This window comes from Lissotriton vulgaris, chromosome 4_1 (genome assembly GCF_964263255.1).
Source record: "Lissotriton vulgaris chromosome 4_1, aLisVul1.2, whole genome shotgun sequence".
NCBI classification, from domain to species: Eukaryota; Metazoa; Chordata; class Amphibia; order Caudata; family Salamandridae; genus Lissotriton; species Lissotriton vulgaris.
Genome location: NC_141691.1, coordinates 763105367 through 763127171, shown reverse-complemented (window position 1 = coordinate 763127171; position 21805 = coordinate 763105367). Strand labels below are relative to the sequence as shown.

General features: G+C 46.2%; 1 protein-coding gene across 6 annotated transcripts in view; it reads left to right on the top strand.

Moving 5' to 3' along the window:
• LOC147722554 (serpin B6-like) overlaps nucleotides 1-21805 on the top strand; it is a 252653-nt gene that overhangs the window by 200801 nt on the left and 30047 nt on the right. For all 6 annotated transcript variants that reach the window (XM_086965083.1, XM_086965082.1, XM_086965081.1 and 3 more), the window contains one exon: nucleotides 3873-4040. In XM_086965083.1, coding sequence (XP_086821209.1) covers nucleotides 3873-4040 — 168 coding nt within the window. The remainder of the gene's footprint in view (nucleotides 1-3872; nucleotides 4041-21805) is intronic.

Below are 21805 nucleotides of genomic sequence, written 5' to 3'. Positions count from 1 at the left end.
ACTGGATAGTGCTCCGGGCCCCCTGGACGCAGGCAGCAAGGGCCCTGTCTGGTAAATGCTACCAGGGTGGAGGGACCGCACAGCGCCTGTTGCGCTATACCCCCACCCCGCGATAAGCACTCGTGCCCCCACGCCGCTCTGAAGTGGTAGCCTGGCAGCACATACTGGCCCTCTCGCCCGCGGCGCACCCGGGTCCCGCCCAGTGCCTGCCGACATGGCCGACTTGCCTAGGCCATGGATGCTAAACCTCCCCTGCCTAGTGAACTGCCCCTGAAAGGGACTGAGGGGGGACCAGCTGCAGCCGTTCGCCAAAAGGGGGGGATATTCGCACTCACTGCGACAAGTAGCAGCTCGCAGGGACACGTCCGAAACAGCGACAGGCTGAGGGGACTAAGAGGCCGCCAGGTGGGTGGGGGAGGAATTTATACCTCTCCCCGCTCCCCAACCCGGCTGGAAGTGACGAGGGGGACCCAAACAGGGGTCGCGGAACACTGGGCTGCCCAGTGTGCCATCCTGTGGCACTAAGGGGGCCGCCCTCTTATGAGGGTCCTCTGCGGGGACGTGTCGGTCAGCCCGCATTTGCTTCCAAGTGCTTTCACTGGCTCTCAATCTTGGTGTGCTCATGCTGCAAGACTGGGAATGAAGCAGTCTTAGACATGAACCTGCACAAATTGGTGATGCTATATTGTTTTCTGTCGGCAAATCCTGTCTGTGAGGGCCCAAAAGATTATCATTTTTGGGGTAGTTACATTACTTGTCTCGGTTTAGAAGACGTCACCTCAGTTTTAGTGATAAAGAAATTGAAGAGCTGCGATGTGAACCGGATGAAATAGATTGTTTAGTGCTGATGCCACAGCTAAAACTCAGGCCGTATCTGGAAACCAGTAATACACGCGCAGCCATCACCCCACTGTGCACGTATATGTCGCTTGCCTATGACAGCAAAGCCCCAAGAGTTTCCTAATACATGTAGAGAGACAGCATGAACCCACCTCTGAGGTAGAGAGTATGTATGGACAGATTGTCTGGTAAAGAAATGCAACTAAACAGCTAATGAATTCTCCCTAGCAGTTTCAGCATTCTAAAATTATAATTACCGTATTTTCCGGCGTATAAGACGACCTTTTAACCCCTTAAAATTTTCTGGAAAGTCGGGGGTCGTCTTATACGCCGGGTACAAAATTTTATGGTATTTTTTCATGCGCTTTTTCATAGCGTGGACTTCACTCGAAGGTGTCAGACCGCTTCACAATACGAAATAACAAGAAACAACACACCTTATGTTAAAAAATACAGCCACCGACCCTGGCAACGTCCAAAAATACAGCCACCGACCCTGGCAACGTCCACACCCAGGCCCCGCCCCATGAATTGTGCAAGTATCGAAAGCGAGCGTGTTTTTGTCATAGCGAGGACTTCACTCGAAGGTGTCAAACCGCTTCACAAGCGAGCAAATGGTGCCATGAGTCTTACCTCGACTGCCGCTGCCGCTGTACACGCGCCTCCAACCGCTTGCACATCCCCAGGCAGACGAGGCAGCAGGACGAGGCAGCAGGACGTCCGAAACACGGTACATGGTAATGGGCAGCCAGCGCCGAAGATGGCAGCGCCCAGTGTGTTGACACGTTTGGCACGTTTTGGCACGCGCACCTCTCCCCTTGGCATGGGCGTGGCATAGAAAGGGGACTGTACAATGTTCCCGAATGTTCCCGAAGGCAGTAGAGCACTTGCCGTGATTGGCTGGTTGTTGCGAAGAGGAAAGGCAGTCTCGTGACCAGATAGCGTATTTGCCGTACCGTACGTGTGGTGTTGAAGACAGTCTCTGCACCTGTTCATACTGTACAGCACCAGTACCGTACATCGAGTGCAAATGGCTGACAGTCAAGAACCCGGCAAGGCTCCAGCAGCACATTCCGTGCAAATGGCAGACAGCGAAGAACCCGGCAAGGCTCCAGCAGCGCATCCAGAGCAAATGGCTGGCAGTCTAGAACTCAGCAAGGCTCCAGCAGTGGCAAGAAGGAAATATGAAGCCAGCTACAAACTCAAAGTTGTGGCTTTTGCCACGGAACATAATAACTGTGCTGCTGCTAGACAATATGGAGTGACAGAAAAGATGGTTCGGGCCTGGAGAGCAAATGAGCAAGCATTGCGGAGTATGCCAAGGGGCAAGTGTGCACTAAGAAGAGGCACCCCACATTGGCCAGAACTGGAAAAGCATGTAGCAGACATGGTGGCCGAGCATCGGCAAAGCGGGTATGTCGTGACCCGAAATAAAATCCGATTGGTTGCACTTCAGTGGGCCAAATCTAATCCCGATCTCAGCCACAGATTTAAGGCCACTGTGTCCTGGTGTACCAGATTCTTGGGAAGGCATAATCTGGTATTGCGGCAAAAGACAAAAATTGCCCAGAAATTACCTGCGGATCTTGATGCCAAAATGCATAGCTTCCATCGCTACGTTATTAGGCTGCGCAATGAACATGTGTATGCGCTAAGTAGCATCGGAAACATGGATGAAACTCCGATGAATTTTGATATGATTGCCAACAAAACTGTCCATCAAAAAGGCGAAAAGACAATTTTAATAAAAACAACAGGACATGAGAAGTCCAGTTTCACTGTGGTACTTGCATGCACAGCTGATGGTGGCAAACTGAGACCAATGGTTATTTTTAAAAGAAAAACAATGCCGAAACTCAAGTTTCCTGTTGGTTGTTTTGTGCATGTGAATGAGAAAGGATGGATGGATGAAGAAGGGGTAAAGCTATGGCTTGATAACGTATGGAGCAGGCGACCAGGTGGACTTCTACAAAGGCGTAGTCTACTGGTGTGGGATATGTTCAGGGCTCATTTAACTCCCAGCACCAAGCAAAGGCTGGCAAGACTAAAAACGGATGATGCAGTTATACCTGGAGGACTGACATCGTTGGTGCAGCCACTGGATGTGTGCCTAAACAAGCCATTTAAAGATCGCATCCGAGAACAGTGGAATGAGTGGATGGTTAGCGGTGAAAAAACATTCACAAAAGGAGGAAACATGCGTGCTCCACAGTTGGATGTTTTGTGCTCCTTTGTTATAAAGGCCTGGAACGACATCGATGCAGAGACTGTAATAAAGTCTTTCAAGAAGTGTGGCATATCAAATTCATTAGATGGTATGGAGGACGACTATCTGTGGGAAGGTGAAGAGGATGCCGAAGAAGAGACCACATCATCTGATACGGAATTGGTACAAGATCCATACGATGACTGCCTTACAGATGTACCACAAGATCTCATTGACTTACTTATGAGATCAGATGACGAAGAGGAGGATTTTGAAGGCTTTTAAAGGGAACGTTATAAATCCTGTAGAAATCGCTTGGATTTATGGGAAGTTATGGAACGTTTAATGCACTTGCACTGTTTCATGCACTACGTAATTTATGTTTGCCGTACCGTACCGGTATATTCAGAAGTGACAGTTTTTGATATGGTTTTAAATAAAAATATTCCGAGTAAAGCAAGATTGTTTCTACAACCAATTTGTTTGCGTTCAGTCTTTGAGTTTGTAAAATAAACGCTTATAGGTACCCACTGCCCACTGATAAAGCCTTACTGCTCACCCACAGGGAGGAGGACTAGACTAATACGGTAAGTTCAAAATACCGGTACATACTCGGAATGGCTATGCTGCGCTGGAAGTGGGGGGTCGTCTTATACGGCGAGTATAGCACAAAACCTAAAATTTTTCTGGCAAAGTAGGGGGTTGTCTTATACGCCGGGTCGTCTTATACGCCGGAAAATACGGTAATGCTATTGTCATTTAAAGATATTCATGATTAATTTCATGCTTCAAATGTATTGTTTTTGTCTTTTTTTTTTATCTCCAGAATGAAACAAAGCCAGTCCAAATGATGTTTAGAAAGGGAAAATATCCTATGACTTATATCGGAGAACTACAGACTAGGATCATTGAGCTGCCTTATGAAGATAAAGAACTCAGCATGATTGTAATGCTTCCCGATGACATCAACGACGATTCCACAGGCTTGGAAAAGGTAAGAAATTCCAGTAGTGCCAAAGTGAATAGGCTGGACTAGCAACATGAATCTGACGTGGCTAATTGAGAAAACTTTTCTTTCAATGCTTAATTCTTAGTTAAACCTCATTATACCTTCATGTTAATATGCTAAAATGGCACTTTTCAAAATGGTGCTCTTCCTCACAAGAATGTTTCTTGATTTATTAAGAAGAAATTGGACCCATTACTGAGTTATTTTTGGATGCACCATTTCAAGCAGGATCAGACCATGAAATTACTGCACTCAGATGCCTTGTTAACACCAGATGGAAATGTGTTAAACCATAAACTGCATCAGTTACACAGTGTTACTGTATTAGCATTTTACTGCAGGTGGGGCAGTCCTCATGTTGGCACATTAACTATATGGTTCAAAGAAATTGGCTCTTCAGGGTTCAATTTATCCCACTTGTCCAAAACAACCTCTGTATACCAGCCATGGAGCAGTCAATCTAACAGTTTGAGTCAACCTTACAAGAAAACATGCTGGGCAGAAAGGGTGCCAAACTTCATTCTACTTGCCTGCCTGAGCTTAGCAGGGTGGTCGACCATCTAAAACTGAAATCAGGGGACAGTACTACAAAGTATAAGGTTTCTGGAGTATAAAGGGATATTAAGCCTTTGTTATAGAAAGCAGGCAATACTGTGTGTGTACGTGCTCCCTCTGCTTTCTGCAGACCTCTTAGTGTTCTGTAGTCTAGGCCTAATGTACTTCCACTTGCCTCCTAGATTTCTCACTCTGGAGAAGCAGTGCATGAAGGCAACACACTCGCATCTCCAGGGTTGTTGTATAAGGAGGACAGTTTTGTTCTGTGCCATCTATTTAGTGAAATTAATTCCTGGAGACAAATGTTATCCTATATTGCTAATACCCCAGGCTGCTGCCTGTCATGGCTCACAGTTTTCTATCTTAATGAACTCTATAGATCTTATATTAAAGATCTTTGAAACAACTGCCAGCTTTATTTGGACTGTTGTGGATCATTTCAGTATCACCCACCAATGTGCATGAGGGTGGACTTTTCATAAGGTAGAACACTGAATGAATGATGTCCACAGGATTGGGTCTAGAGGATCTAATCCATCCTTAGCATCAATGTCTGCTTGCAATCTAGAGTAACATCTAATTGGCATATTGCTAAGGAAAGCCTTGCAGCTGGTCAAACGTGCTTTCATATTATACCATCCCCGTAATACATTCCAAGGAGAAACGAAATCTAACGTAAAGCAAATCACACACAGTACAAGTTTCCAAATGAATGCATCCATTCTTTTTCAAGCCCACCTTTCAAATCATGGTCACCAGGTCATTTTCTTTAGTCAAGACTACTAAAAGTTTGGTCTTGTTATGCTTTATAATGTGACAACGCGATGCAATGATAGTGTGAAATGGATTTAATATGAATCTCTTCCTTCATGAGCTGCTCATGCAAATTGGGAATTTATCTTCCATGCACCCCCAACCTAAATTTGTAAATACCCTCAATCAATAAGTGATTCAAATCCACAGAATTTGTATTTAATCGGAGACATTGGCATTGGTGAGGGGGGTCTCTTGTGTCTTTCACTGAAAATAGGTAAATGCTTGTGTCCTCGATGGTGCCCTGTGCAAGTGAGTAGCTGTACCTGAAGCAGGTGTGGTGAGTCCTTCCTGCCCTGTTGCATGATGGCTAAGAAGGGAGATGATGTTGCAGCTTAGCCCTGTGGACATTAAGGGATTGGAGACAGTTGTATGTGAACTGGGTAGATCGCAACTGAGGGTTTGAAACAAGGCTGCGTGCTGGCACCCTTACTTTTCAATCTATACACAGCTGACTTGGGAACAGCCTCACCCCCAGTTGTCTTGCTCCAGCCCATCCAGGCCACAGACCCCTTCACATTTCTCAAAACACAGACAATGTAGTCATTATGGACCACACCAAAGGGGGGATCCAACGAGCAATGATCGGACTACAGGAATACAACATCACAAATTCTATTACCATCAATCCACACAAGACGAAAATACTTGTAGTCGGCCGTTATAAAAATAAAAAACAAATCTCATGCACTATGGGCCCCACAACCAACACATCGGCCCCCAAATATAAATATCTGGGGGTGTGGTTCAAGTATTACTCTCAACCATCCGCTCTTAAAAATGCTCTGAGAAAGAAATCAACTGCAATCACTTATGGCTTAATTAGGCTTAATAACAACCTAAACTACCCATCTGCAGAAGGAATAAAGAAAGTCATTCAAGCATCCCTCATCCCAATGCGCAAATATGGGCATCAAGCTTTTCCCGGAGCCTTCTCTGAAATTCTGGAGCAGGCTCAGTGTGTGGGCTACAAAAAAGACTTCAGATTACCGAAATACCTACTCAGACTGGAATTTGGGCTGGTAAAGCAAGCTCTTAACACCGAGGCTGATTTTCTTAAATATTACATCTGTATCTGAAAGGCTCTGGAAAATTTCCTAAAGGCCTGTCTTAAATATATTTTTTAACAAAACTGGCTCCCCATGGAACAAGCAGCTTAAGTGAGCTCCAGCAACCACAGAGCTAAATCCATCAACACTAGCACTAACCTCCATTTCCTACACAACTTAGAAAAAGACTATAAACAGACGAGTGCAACTGGCTTAATTTCAGCAAGATCAGGCTTCATTAAAATCAACCTCCATCTTGGCCTCGTTAAACTCTTCGTATCTGGTATCCAAACCCCAGCCTTATATTTCTGCTTCCCTGTACTGCAAAACTCGGAGAGAGATCATGTGCATGCGAATGCTGGCTTTACAAATACCGGACTTCAACCGAGCCTGGGCTAACCAGATAAACGGAGGAGCTGTAACTACAAATGGGAACCATGGTTGCACCTTTTGTGCTGCTGCCCCACCATAGCCCATGAAAGAAGAACTTTACTCAGGGAACTATTACTGAGAAATGGAGCACGCACTTGCTTAGAGGCTTTGGCTAAAGGCTTTTCACACACACATGCCTCCACCTTGGCCCGTTGTGGAAGATTTGTACAAAGACGTAGCGATGCTCTTAATCCTGATCCTGGATCCTCTCAATGCCCCTACAAAACCCAGAATCTGATTTCGGACTTTACTACAAAGATACAGGGAGATAAACAAACCTCTCCACAGCATTGACCATCTTAGGTCATTCAGTATCATAAAAGCGAGCTCGGGGCAGGAGCCTAGAGCAACTTCACAAGATCGGTACCCATTCCAGAGCTAAGAACATCAGCAAGGGGACACCTCAATTGCATTTCATTTACGTACGCCCTTAAAGACTTTAAATGGCACTAGTACTTTTCCCTATTGCTATGCATTACAATGTGCCGCTCCTTTAATCATCTATACACGCTAGCTACAGACCTTTCTACTGTACAAAGCACAAACTGCACAAAGCACACACACTTTAACAGTTAAAGGGACTAATAGCCAAGTGCTTGCGGATAAAGGGGCAGAGACAAGTCACAGAGTGTCAACGGATCTCCAACGGGGGATGTGTTCACGGGTGATGAGACGGTGCAATACCATCTACACGCAATTTTAAGGCTAGAATCAAATGTATTGTTTCAAACCAAACCTTTAAACAGATCCCAGATGACTTGGCTTTTAAATGCAATTGTAGATTTAAGTATCTGTCTTGGTCATTTTATTGGTATGCAATGGTTTTAATTAACTTATGCAAATAAACTAAACTTCAAAAGTAAAAAAGAAAAACAAAAAAGAAAAAAAACTTCATACGCCTTCAGGACCACAGGAGAGAAGAGGCACCCAACAACCAGAGTGGTGCTGGGCTAGAGGCAATAAATAGCATTGTCCTGTGTGCTGCTCCAGCAATCAGCCCTCCGACATTGGTATGCAGTGATGCTGCAGCGCATGCTAAGAGAAGATGAACATCCAGGATTGTTGGTAGGCCTGATGCTGCTGTCTCACTATGGTGAAACAACTAGATGTAGCACGTCTTGTGCAAGGAGGGAAACATAAATGACTCTTGCTTAGGATTCCATGACTGGATGATGGTCCCTGGAATGTAAGGATCTGTAAGAGGAATAATGTCTGAATATCTGCCTCATTATTTAAAATACTTGACTTGCTGTTTGCTTTATGCTTGGGGTGCCTTAAACTATTCCCAGGTCCTCTAACAGTCTACAGGCTTTGTGGTGAGATAAAATTGAAGTCAAGTAGGCACTAGTAGCCATCTAGCTGTATTCTGCAAGCAGGGTAGAAGTGTGGCAGCATTGAAAGTGATAGTGTGGATCAGGGGAAAATTTAAATAAATATGATTTAGCCTTTCTCCTATTACCGCTTCTTCTCAATCGCCTCAGGAGACGGACCTTTGCCGCTTTATTTTGAAGCCGGATCCATTTCATCATCATAAATCAAATCGTATTAACAGTTTAAGTTCAGTCAATCATGAGTTTGTAATAGTTTTAAAACCTTTGTTTCTCATAAAGAGATTAGTAAGTATCTTTTTATTCTTTTTATTCAGATAAGTCCATAAAATCAGCTCATTTTACAAAAATTTCCTCTCAAAGAATGGTTAGAACAAATCATCAAATAATGCATGAAGCGTGCTCCATAAAGGAAATGTTCCCTATTCCTCTTCTGCTCCTGTTTAGAATAGTCCTTAAGACCTGGCTGTTCTCAGGCATACGGTGAGCTGAAGCTCCTCCATGCCTCTTCTCGACGATGTGTTATCTGCGGTCTTTCTCTTGCGCCTTGATGCCCTCGGGTGATTGTTGCACTATATAAATATCAAAATCAAATCAAATTATAAAGATGAAGATTAAGATCAGAATTTTAGGTCAGTAGAACACATGAAGAGTTTGTATTCAGAAGCATAAGAGTGAGATATGAGAACATAAAGCCCAATAGTCAGATCAAGGCAGCTGAACTCCCCAGAAAGCCTAGTCTTTATTTCGAGTAAATCAGCATACATTTGCAATAGCAATCAGCCAAATAAAGCATCAAATAGTAAGGCAAAGGATGAACAACAGCGGAGGTACCCACAGTTTCTAAGGGTCTGGGAAAAAGTGTGCAGAGAAGCATTTTGCCAAAAAGCAGAGAAACTAATTGGGAACACTCGCTAATATAAAATATTGTTGGAAAGTGTGTAGCGTGTCTCTACTCCTCGGATCCAATCAAACACAAGCGTTCGTCTGAGAACGAGTCCAGCCCTTCCTTTCCCACAAAATAACATGCAACTTGCAAAGTTTTATCACAAAGTTTGTTGCATACATCATCCGTATGTGGCTCCATATTCATGAACCTCTGTTCCCATGGACACCGAGTACAGTTTAACCTTCTACTTCCACTTCTAAGAAGCCCACCCTGGACCCAGAACAAATAAGGAATTTCAGACCCATTTCCCTGTTACCCGCTCCCGCAAAAATGCTCGAATCCCACCTGAATCAACATCTTTCTACCTTTCTGGACGCATCTGTGTTCCTAGATAATTCCCAGCACGGATTCAGAAAGGCCCATAGTACGGAGTCAGCACTCACTACGGTGGTGAATAACATCCGCCTGAAGGTGGATTTGGGTCAAACCACGGTGTTGGTCTTATTGGACCTCACAGCAGCATTTGACACCCTGTCTCCCTCTACACTAACATCTCGTTTGAGGGAAGCAGGGATTGCGGGTCCAGCCTTGAACCTTCTGCACTCTTTTCTACATTTTAGAGAGCAGAGAGTCCTGCTTGGCAAATTCCTCTCCCCTGCTAAAGCCTTGCAGTATGGGGTGCCACAAGGGTCGGCCTTGAGTCCGACCCTATTTAACATATATGTGACCCCCCTTGCTAGGTTAGTAAAATCGCAGGGGATGGAGGTTGTCATACGCCGATGACACCCAAATCATGGTGTCTCTGCCACCAACTTTAGGACCTGCATGCAGACTGTCTCGGACCTAAAGTTGAATGGCGAAAAAACTGAGATCCTGGTCTTTGGCAAAGACCAGGATGTTTGGTCTAGTGAGTGGTGGCCTTCAGCTTTGGAAATTGTCCATCTCCTTCCCAATCGGCCAGAAACCTCGGCGTAATATTTGACACTTCATTATCCATGACTCTACAGCTCAATCCAACAGTGGCCACTTGTTGGGGGGTCATCAAAATCCTCAAAAGAATTCTGCACTACCTCTCCTCTAGCACTCAAGCAGACGGTGGTTGCATTATTGGGTTCCAGGTTGGACTACTGCAACGCACTCTATGCAGACTCCAACAAGGGACTCATTCAACGACTTCAGGTCGTACAGAATGCGGCCGCTCGATTTGTTTTGGCTCTTCCTAATGCATCCTCTGCTACTATGGCAAGAAAGAGCCTGCATTGGCTCCCCATACAGCTGAGGATCTCTTTTAAGATCCTGTGTTTGGCCTACAGAGCTCTTACAGATGGTCCTTTGGACCCCCTTGGTGCCCTGCTAACCCGCTACATGCCTAGTAGACCTCTTAGATCATCGGAGATTAATCTGCTTGTGGTTCCTCGTGCTAGGAAGGCACGTTGGGGCAGTAGAGCATTTTCCATTGTTGCGCCTAGACTGTGGAATTCTCTCCCTCTGGAGATTAAGATTCAACCCTCTTTGTCCCTTTTTAAAAACGCGCTCAAAACCTGGTGCTGTATCAAGGCCTACCCCCAATGAGAGTATATTTGTAATAGCTAGTTTCTTTTTTGGTTAGGCGCCTTGACGCCCATTGGGCTTAGTAGCGCTATATAAATTTGTTTTCATTTCATTTCATACTATTAAATGTTTCACTGCGTAAACCATGATCTATGCTTAAAAAAAGGAGAAACGTCTTCGTGCAAAATACTGTATAGTAATGCATTTCATTTATATAAAGCAGTAGTACTGTTTTAAAATATACAACTGTACTATTCTAGCAATATGTAAAACATGGTGAGACCATAACATTAAATCATTGCAAAAAGTGGTGCTTAGTAAAATTATACATTTATTAAAACCTGAACATTCTGCGGTTATGACGAACATTTCTAAGCATGTCACATTTAGGTCAAGTTCCTAATTTATATGGTGCAATATTGATTTCACTTCTAGTTAAAGAAAAACTTGTATTTTAGCATTTCTGTGGCCTATCCTAATAGCTGTGGCTGCCAATTGCAACTTGCACATTGAAAATGCATGTCATTTTTTCTTTTAAATTGTACATTATTCATTGGAAATTTAGCTGTTAATTATAAAAATTGCACCATAATGAGCGTTATCAAAAGCATCATCACAGTCATCACTGAAAGGTGTTTGGTGAATAACCATGCTTTTGCAGGCCCCCAGTGAACTCTATTTTCCCAACCACTGCTCAAAAGGAAGAAAGTGTGGGGACAATGTGGTAGACTGTATGCAGTTGGAAATGTAATGTAAGGCCTAGGAACCGTGAGTAGAAGTCTAGAAACACCAGTAACTGCTGCATACAATTACACAAAATCTACTGATATTACATGGTGAAAGTAAAATATGGTAATTGATTACAGTGTACCTACTGGCCTAGTCACCACCTTTGCAACTTCGTAGGCATTATGTTGAAAGCCATTAATGAGTCCAGAGATTCCTCGGGAACCGTATTGGTGGAGAGAAAGTGAATGTGTCCCTAATATAGCAATATCTGCTTGAAGGTGTGGTCCAAATGCCTTATGTTTAGAATGCCACCCTTATATTGCCTGCATTACCCCATGTAACTTATTGCAAGGATCTGAAATAAACAGGTTAGTGTTAGATTCCTTACCTTAGAATATCCCCAGGCGTCAGACTGGATCCGGAAAGTTTTCGTCCGCAGTACCCCTGCGCGTTGGTAGGCGTCGTCTGCAGCTCCGCGTCAATCGTCGGCCTCGTGATCGCCGGAATGACGTTGTCAGACTACTTAGACGCTTCTCTTGTGCGCTGACGTCAGTTCTTCTTTTTTCCGTGCCAGCAAGCGCAGATCCAGGAAGAGCAGTACTCTAGTCACTTTTTGACGAAACTTTTTTGATCCCTTTCCGAGTTGACCTTCGACTCGTGGTGCCGCTAGGGATGCCTGGTTTTAAACCTTGCGAGGACTGTCACCGCCTGATGTCGGTTACCGACCCTCACCGTCGGTGCCTTTATTGCCTCGAGGCCGACCATGATGACAAGTCGTGCCCCGACTGCCGGGCCTTGACCTCGAAGTCGAGGGGCTGGTCGCGGAGCCGCAGTCGAGGGGCTGGTCGCGGAGCCGCAGTCATCGCGCTCGACGAGTCCCCACCACTCGTCGGGCTCCAAGTCCTCAGGTAAGTCGAGGCATTCGAAAAAGAAGTAGAAGAGGCGTCATCGCTCTTCTGACTCCCCCTGACGCTCGCGCGACTCTGCCGGGGGTTCGGGCGACACCTCCCGCGCCACTCCATCGGAGCCGAAGGCGCCGCGTCCAGCTCCATACCTGCCGGTCCCTTGGGTGCACGCGACGCCGGGGAAGATCAGTGCTTTCCTCACGACCATGAGGTCTCATTCCCTCTGTCGGAACCTGCTGAGGCGCCTTCGGGCCCTGCGGGTCTGACAGGGAGCCCTAGCGGGCCAGCTGCTTCAGCCCCGGCGCCGTCTGGTGCTTCGGCCCCGGCGCCATCTGATGCTTCGGCCCCGGCGCCGTCAGGGGCTTCGGCCCCGGCGCCGTCAGGGGCTTCGGCCCCGGCGCTGTCATCGACTCCGGTCACGACGCCGCAGGATCCAGGCCTGGATCCGGGTCAACCCCAGTCGACCCCGCGACTCCTCCGCTGGCACCGACCCGGTGCTGCCTTCGGATGACCCCAGTTTCAGCCCACCTCCGGGTCCGGCATCGGACCTGCGCCGTCTCCGACCTCAATGGGTGAGGCCTTCACCTACGTCCTGGCTCCATCATTTGTGCCTGTTTATCAGGAGATGGATAACGAGGAGGACTGGGAGAGGTCTGAGGACTGGGCAGAAGAGCTGGGGGAGGCCCGTGGTCTGGACACTTTGCCCGACACTGGATTCGTCTCTCCTCCCTCCGAGGCTTCGGAGGAGGGGGTTGCTTACAGCATGGTGTTGAATAGGGCGGCCAAGGCCTTGGCCCTGAGCTCCCCGTCGCGGCCGTGAGGACTAACCTCCTCACTGAGGTGCTCAGACCGCAGGCAAGCTCCTCGGAGCCTCTACTGCTGTTTAACAAAGCCCTCACCGACATTCTGATGGACACCTGGTCCAAGCTCTCCACAGGCCTCCCTGTGGAGCAGAACGTGGCCCACCGCCCGGCTACGGGTGACCCCTGCTTTCTGTCCGTTCACCCCACCCTGAGAGCCTGGTGATCCAGGCCTCTACGTCCCGGATCACATTCCTGACCGCTCCTCTGGATCAGGAATCCAAAAGGTATGATCAGTTTGGGAAGAAGCTGTTCTCCCTGAGTTTGAGGCTGCGGTCTGTCAACACCGCCTGCCTTTTGGGCCGTTACACCCACTCTCTGTGGGATACGGTTGCGGAGGTGCTGACACAGTGCCTGGAGGAGGCCCGGACACGGCTCGCCCAAGCCCTGGCTGAAGGGCTAGATGCAGCATGCTACTCGATCCGGTGTGGACTTGACAGCACGGACTCGCTGGGTAGAGCGATTGCAACAACAGTGGTGGTTCGCCGCCACGGCTGGCTGAGGTCCGCCAACTTTTAGGGGGATGTCCAAGCCACGCTGATGGACATGCCGTTCGATGGCCATTGCCTTTTTGGTGGCAAAGCGGATAGTGCGCTGGAGCGTTTTAAGGACTCCAGGGCTACTGCCAAGTCCTTGGGCCCAGGCCAACGCCAGCAAACATCCACTTTTCGCCCCTTTCATGGCCAAGGAGTGGCCCCATACATCCAGCAAGCCACAGGCCGCAGAACCAGTCTCAGCGCGGACGTGGTTACCGCCGTGGCGGTTCCGGGGGACACCGGCAGGGTCAGTCCACACCCGCCCGCAGCATCTGCCTCTAAGCCTTCCAAGTCCGGCATATCAGACCCATTTGACGCAAGTGGGGGGCAGGGTCCGTCATCACCTCCTCCACTGGCGTACCATCATGTTGGACAGGTCGGTGCTGCAAATCGTCCAAATGGGCTACTCCCTTCGAGGTGATTCCTCCAGCCATGCCACTGCAGTACCACCGCGTGTTGGGGGATCACTTGCAGCTTCTGCAGGAGGAAGTTTCGGCCCTCTTGGCCAAGGGGGCCATCAAACACGTTCCTGGGCCAGAAGTAGAATGTAGTTGCTATTTCCACTACTTTCTGGTACCCAAGAAGGGCAAAGGAGACCTACACCCTATCCTGGACCCACGAAGCGTCAACTGCTTCCTCTGGAAGGAGAAGTTCAAGATGCTGACTTTGGCTCAGGTCCTTGATGCCCTGGACCCAGGAGACTGGATGGTAGTGTTGGACTTGCAGGACGCGTATTTCCACATCCCCGTCCTGCCAGCCCACCGGCGTTACCTGCCGCTCATGGTAGGCCACAAGCACTTTCAGTTTACCGTGCTCCCCCTCGGCCTTACCAGCACCCCTCTGTTGTTCACAAAAATTATGGCGGTGGTCGCAGCTCATCTGCGCAGATCAGGGGTTTCAGTCTTCCCCTATCTCGATGATTGGTTGTTGAAGGCGGGCTCGCCCCAAGCAATCGTCTACCACTTCCAGACTACGGCCGACCTGCACTTGCTGGGGTTCTCCATCAACGTGCCGAAGTCACACCTGTGCCCCTCGCTCCTTTTCATCGGAGCGGTTCTGGACTCAGCCCAGTTTCTGGTTTATCCCCCGAACAGCGGGTTCGGGATATTCAGGCTCTGATTCTGATTTTTCAGCCTTTATCCCGAGTCTTGGTCTGGTTGAGCCTGCGGCTGATGGCCTCCTGCATCCTTCTGGTGCATCACTCCAGGTGGAGGATGCGGGCTCTGCAGTGGGACCTGAAGTTTCAGTGGGCACAGCATGATTCCACATCTAATACATAACCCATTTATGATATTTCGTTTTGTAGCTGCTGTGTGTTCTAAACACAAATTAATAAAGTAAACACAAAATCCAGAAGTGAAACACATAGATAAACATCAGCAAATTGAAAACTGTCTTATTGAAGAATACATGTTCTAATACATGAATTCACCGCATGGTTCTCCCCACATCTACGCAATATCTTTAAGCACTACCAGCACGCCAATCTCTCTCATCACACACAACTGAATGATTTGTAAAGGGATTTATTCTCTTTTAACGGCGGCGCCACATTGCTAGTGCGCACACCTTAACAAAGTTATACCTTTCAAAAACATGTGCAAGGGTAAAAGCCCAGGCAAATTAAAGAACACAAAATCTGACAAGAACAGGAAGGGGGACACACCATAAGGAGAAAAGGACTCAGGAAAAATATTATGTGATAGCATAGAAAATTTAATTACATTTATAAAAATTGATTTGAACATATTCCATAATACACATGATTAAAAGAAGGATAAAAAATTCATTTTAATAAAAGATAAATATTCCACAAGAAAGAAACTACATTGATCACGGAATTATTAGCACAATGAATACCTTTCAAAAACATCATAAAGTTTTGCAAGAGTTTTATTTTGAAGAGAGACTGTAGGAACAAGATTGTTCCAAGTGAAAGAGTGCGCACATCCCAACAGGTTAGGTGTATTCCTAACCCGACCAGTAACTACAGATTTCGAGCACCAGGGCGTCACGCTGATGATTCAACAACTGGCAGGTTCTCTGAACACCAAGTCGTACGAACTCCGCCGCTGGTGCATGATGGATCACGAATGGCGTCTGAACTCTGACGTGGGGCAAGGTCTCTTTCAGCAGTGGGGAGAGCCTTGGTTAGATCTATTCACCACCGAAGAGAACGCGCAATGTCAGCAGTTCTGCGCGTTGGAATTTCCAAGGCGGCACTCGCTCGGCGATGCTTTTCATCGCGAGTGGAGGTGCAGTCTGTTGTATGCCTTTCCGCCTATACCACTTCTGCCCAGAGTGCTGAATAAGATCAGGCGAGACCAGGCCCAAGTCATCCTTGTGGCTCCGGATTGGGCACGAAGATACTGGTATCCCGAGCTACTCGGCATGTCAGTCGATCCCCCGATTTGTCTACCTCTTCAGAAGGACCTTCTGTTGCAGCAGCAGGGGACGGTCCTCCACCCGAACCTGTCCAGTCTCCACCTTCTTGCGTAGAGATTGAGCGGCTGCAGTTGAGGCCATTTGACTTGCCTCCTTAAGTTTGTGATGTCATTCTGGCAGCCAGGCGTCCCTCCACAAAAACGGTATACGCCTGCAGGTGGAACAAATTTGTGGCATGGTGCACAGCAAAGGCTGTGTATTCTCTCTCGGCCCCCTTTCAGAGGTTCTCCTCTTTCTTCTTTCACTTGCCCAGCAGGGCTCTGCTCTGGGCACTATCAAGGGCTATCTCGCGGCCATTTCAGCCTTCTTGAGGCTTCCTGATCAGCCTTATCTTTTCAAGTCCCCTGTTGTTAATAGATTCTTGAAAGGCATCACACATACGTTTCCTCCTGTTCCCTTTGTGTTGCCTCAGTGGGGCTTGAATCTTGTTCTAACAAATCTGATGTGTGATCTTTTTGAGCCACTTCACAGCCTTTCATATCGGGCAGTCCATCACCATGCCCACCTTCTATCCGCCTCCGCATCCCTTGAAGGAGGAAGAGAGGCTTCACCGTCTGGACCCAAAACGTGCGCTCTCCTATCTAGATCGCACACCCCAGCTCCGGGCGAATGAGCATCTCTTCGTTGGATACGTGGGCGCAAAGAAGGGACGGGCGGTGCACAAGCAGACCATCTCTCGGTGGGTCATCTTGTGCATCAAGGTTTGCTACTCTTTGGCGAAAAAGGAGCCTCCTGTTGGGCTGCGTGCCCATTCCACTCGGGCCACGGCAGCTACTACTGCCCTGGGACGGGGAGTTTCCTTGCAGGACATCTGTCAGGCAGCTACGTGGGCCTCGCTGCACACGTTTGCTAGACATTACTGCTTGGACAGCCAAGTCTGGAGATATGGCTTTTTCGCCCGTTCCGGTCTCCAGGACTTTCTGGTGTGATCTTGGTTTGCAGACCCACCACCGGGGTTGGTATTGCTGAGGTATCTATTCTAAGGTAAGGAATCTAACACTAATCTGTTTCTTTCAGATGCACAAGTTACTTACCTTCGGTAACGATATATCTGTAAGAAACAGTAGTTAGTGATAAATTCCTTACCGCCCCACCCATCCTCCCCGTTCTGCTAACCGATATCTAGGGTTAAGGACATCCCTTTCAGGGCCCTAGTTTCATGGCACCAGTGTCGGTTTCTATCATGGCTCTGCATTCCTGGCATGGAAAGCTATGTACAGAACTGACGTCCGCGTGTGAGGGCGGCGTCTAAGTACTCCGACGTCAATCTGGCGATCATGACGCCGCCGACGGACGCGGAGCCTCATCCGACACCTACCGACGCGCAGGGGTACTGCTGACGAAAACTTTCCGGATCCAGTCTGACGCCTGGGGATATTCTAAGGTAAGGAATCGAACACTAACTACTGTTTCTTACAGATATATCGTTACTGAAGGTAAGTATCTTGTGCTTCTTGAAATTCAGAGATATAGCTTTGGGGTCTAAGGTCAAGTAAATTACCTTAGAATTATGTGAGGATCTTTATTTTACCAGATGTAAACTATTGGTGCAGAAACAAGAACGATCCTTTAGGTTAAGGAAGAAGTTAAGAGACCTGGGCTTGCAGTATATGCTCTAGTACCCAGCACAGTTGAAGGTAATCTGAAATAGTATAATGCAAAAAAAGTATTATCTGCATCAGGTTGAGTAAGCAGACTGGGGAAGACTTCAGGAGCTGAACACAGAGACATTGGAGGGTGCATGAAGTGGCAGGAAAAGCAACATGTTGAAGTGAACAATCCTGTTAAATCCTAGTATTTGCTGTAAATATATTTGCACCTCATGTGACACAACACGTTTCCTGCTTTCTTACCAAACTTATTGTTAAATATGATGCAAAATGGAGGTGCACAACCTGAGAAGTGCCAGTGAACCCTAATAAGCTTTTTCTCACCTTTTTATCGAAAGGTGTAAGAAGCTTCCACTACTTAAGTATTGACTCAAAACAAAGAGTCACAAGAGGAGCAGGGAGGCCGTCTTGATGTGTTAAGAGCGCGATAAAGTAAAATACTCGGCTTGGGACATACTGGAGATAAGTCAAGCCAATTTAATAAAGGTGAAGGATAAACGGCACAAATATTATTGCATCCAACTACACACTGCAACGAGTGGCCGATACTCCCAGATTTAAGGGTTACATTTTTTTAACCATCTAGTCAAAAACGGTGGCTCCCTTGACTCTAAAAGAGCACTCCCAATTGAGCAGTCTTGTACACTATTAAGGAAGCAATATAGTGTCCTAAGCTCCACATCAAAAGATGAGTTTGGATTTACTATTGACCAATGTGGAGGTAACTTGGTACCTTCCACTCAACACTGATTTTATAAGAACCTTGTCCTGATGAAGGTCCTATCGTTATACCGAAACGCTGCATCACCAACCTTTGTAATAAATATGTTTTTAAATGTTTTTCAAATGTAATGACATGATTTCTTAACTGATTGTTTGTGGCACTAAAATGTTTTTAAGGAGAAATTGTTTTATGATAGTATTATTCTCTAAATAAATTGTACAACTTTTTGATAGATTTTCTTCTATTATTGTTTTCATTTTATTAATTGTTTACTTGTGATTCATTTTTCATGTGGTTTTGGTCTGTATCCAAGGGCAACTAGAATTTTCCTTCCCAGAGCACAAGCCTGGTTCTGCCTATCCTATGGAAAACTAGGGACACACATACATTTTTCTAGACATCTGCGGAACCCCACAAAGGAGCTGAAACTGTTCTGCCTTGCAGCTGACAGACTGCGTTCTATTGGTCAGAAAGGAACCCAGTAGGTCCAGAGCGCTATCCTTCAACCCTGCTTTGTGCCATTTTTGCACCAAGCGGGATGGGGATATCGCATCAAATTCAGCGAACAGATCCAGCATTACCAAGATGGCCGTGCCACGTTGAGCCACCTGGCAACTGATGGAATCTGCTGCAGCAACCAGTGACATTTCAGTCCTGTTACTACTTTGGAAGCTAATCTGTGAGGGATCCAGAAAGTCTTGGGGTGGTGATAAACTTGCCCAGTAGCTGGTTAATATATTTTTGAAAGATTTTGACCAGTGCTGGCAAGAGCAAGATTGGGCACAAGTTTTTAAGGTCATCTGGACCCAGTCAGGCTTTTTTTAGGTGAATAACTTCTGCCTGTTTCCATAGTAATTATCTGGTTGTAGACCCTTTCCAGAAAAGTTGCAATCTGATCTGGTGCAAGTTGTAAATCTTAGGGGCGAGTGTGGGGGCTGGGAAGGACAAGTTTCCCCAGGTGAGACTGAAGTTAGGTGCATAAGATTTTTTTTTTTTACTCTCATGCAGGTTATGGGGGGAAAAGTGGAAATAGTTGTGGTGGAATCCTGATCAACGAGAACATCTGCACCCATAGTGAGTGGAAGACTATCCTCATTACCCTTAAAATCCCAGACGATCTTCAGTATCTTATCTCTGAAATAAACTGTGACGTTATTGCAGAAACTTTGCGAGTTCAACCAGTGCTGGACCGGGAGATTAGAGAGCTCTTTCACCACTTTGAAGAGTTCATTGGGAGTGTTGATTGCAGGTCTTATTTTGTTGGCATAGTAAGATGCTTTTGCAGCCAGAATGGTGCGTTTGTATGTAGCAATCCGCTCTTTGTTTTAATTTCTCCTCTGAAGTGAGAGTGGCCCTCCACCTCCATTCTTGCTTCCGACATTGCAGTCTGAGGTCTTTAAGCTCATCTGGTAACCAGAGTGCGAGTGCTTTAGTTCTAGTGCTAGTCTTGTATTTAAGTGGAGAAACTTGTTTAGTTGTGGCCGTCACCCAAACATTGAAATCATCTGCCGTAGGGTCCTGTAACCTGTTCTTTTTCACTAGTATTTCACAGAGGGCTAATTCCAAATCTATGGGGTAAATTTTACTCCAACTTCTGTAAGATGCTGGCTTACGCTGTGTCTGTTCTATCCCCTTCTACAGTATGATTCTAAAAGTTACCACTAGGTTGTCTGACCAGCTTAGCAGGAGAATGTTGCCCACCTGTAAGACCGAGTGATTGGCAAAGATTCAATCCAACATTTAGTGTGGACGGGGGAGTTGGATTTGGGAAAAAACAAAGTTATTCATAAGTTCTAAAAACAAAAACAAAAAAACGTCAATGCATTCCGTATCTTCCAAATAGAATATAAAATCCCCCAATATAGTGAAAAGAGACTTTCTAATACAGGATTTCAAGACTTAGTCCAAGGCTTCGATAAACTGAGTTCAAGAGCCAGGGGAAAAGCGTATTATTTGTCTATACTGCACTACCTCGCATGTGTCTTGTGGGTCTGCGCTAATAGGTGCAAAGTGCAGTTAAACGCGTTTTTCTAAATGAAATCAAATCCCCTCCTCTGTGAAACGATTGAGCAAGCCTAGCAATAGTGTACTCAAGAGGGGTAGCTGAAACTAATCAGGCCCAGAGTCTTCCTTAGCCCAGGTTTCAGTAACAATCAATCTATGTCTTGGGTTTCGATCAATTCACATATTTCCATACAATGTTTGACCATGGATAGTGCATTTATCATAGCACATATGAACTCCTCCTTGGCGTGGGCACCCCTAACCTCATGTCTTCCCACAGATGAGGGGTGATGCCCAGAAACCGGTCCCAGGTTGCTTGTTTTTGGTCCAGGGAGGACCTGGCTTGGCAGTTCGGGCTGGACTGTTCCCATGAGGCACAGGGTCAAGACTGATTCCCATATAGCTGGGTCTAAACTGGGGTGGCGTAGTGAGCAAAAGAACGATGGATTAAACCCCAGATCTTTGCAACTAGGGGTGAATGTTTGCATTGTTCAGAATTCCGTACATCATTTGTTCCTTTGGCAATAAATATAATTCAACAATACAATATAGGAATCAGTACACAGAGGGCAAGTGTAGCACTCTGTGATCAACTGGAGCTTCTTATTGAGGCCTTTTTGATCATGTTCTTGGGAAGTGGTTTGTTGGTGATATACACTTGATGTAAATAGTAAGTTCCAAATAGCTAATTCATATCACTGCTGATGTACATTATAGCATGAATATACATTCCTATTGTGAAGGTATGTACCACAGGATAAAACCATTTGGACTTATGGATTATATAAGTTTCTATTCTTGAGGATGTGATTGGTGATTCCCAGATAATGAAACATGCATTTCTGTTGCAAGATGTAAACATATTTTGGTATAATTCTGGTCCTAACAATTGTCGGATAGGTGCAGGATTCACCATTTTGCTATCATTTTCTCAAATGTATTTGGGATGGGCAAACCTGCAACACTCCTAAGGAATCATAGGCTTGCTTGAACACCATTAAAGTAGTGTAAAAACTACTAGAGTGCCCTTTCAGGTGTTATGACTTCTTAGAAAATACATGTGTGAGAGCACAATGTGCCCTTATGTTTTAAAAAAAATTCTCAGAAGTCAGGCTTGGTTGCTTCCGCAAATTACACCACACATATTTTTTCAGTATTATCAGCCACCATTGGTGTATAGTCCCTAATCCTAAAGTGGTACTACTTTTGTCTTAAAGCCTGTATATAAGGTTCTGTACTCCATTCCAAAGAAGACCCAGAACAATTGTCTGCTGTTTGCCTTTAGATCACTAAATTGATTACAGTGGAGTACATCGCCAA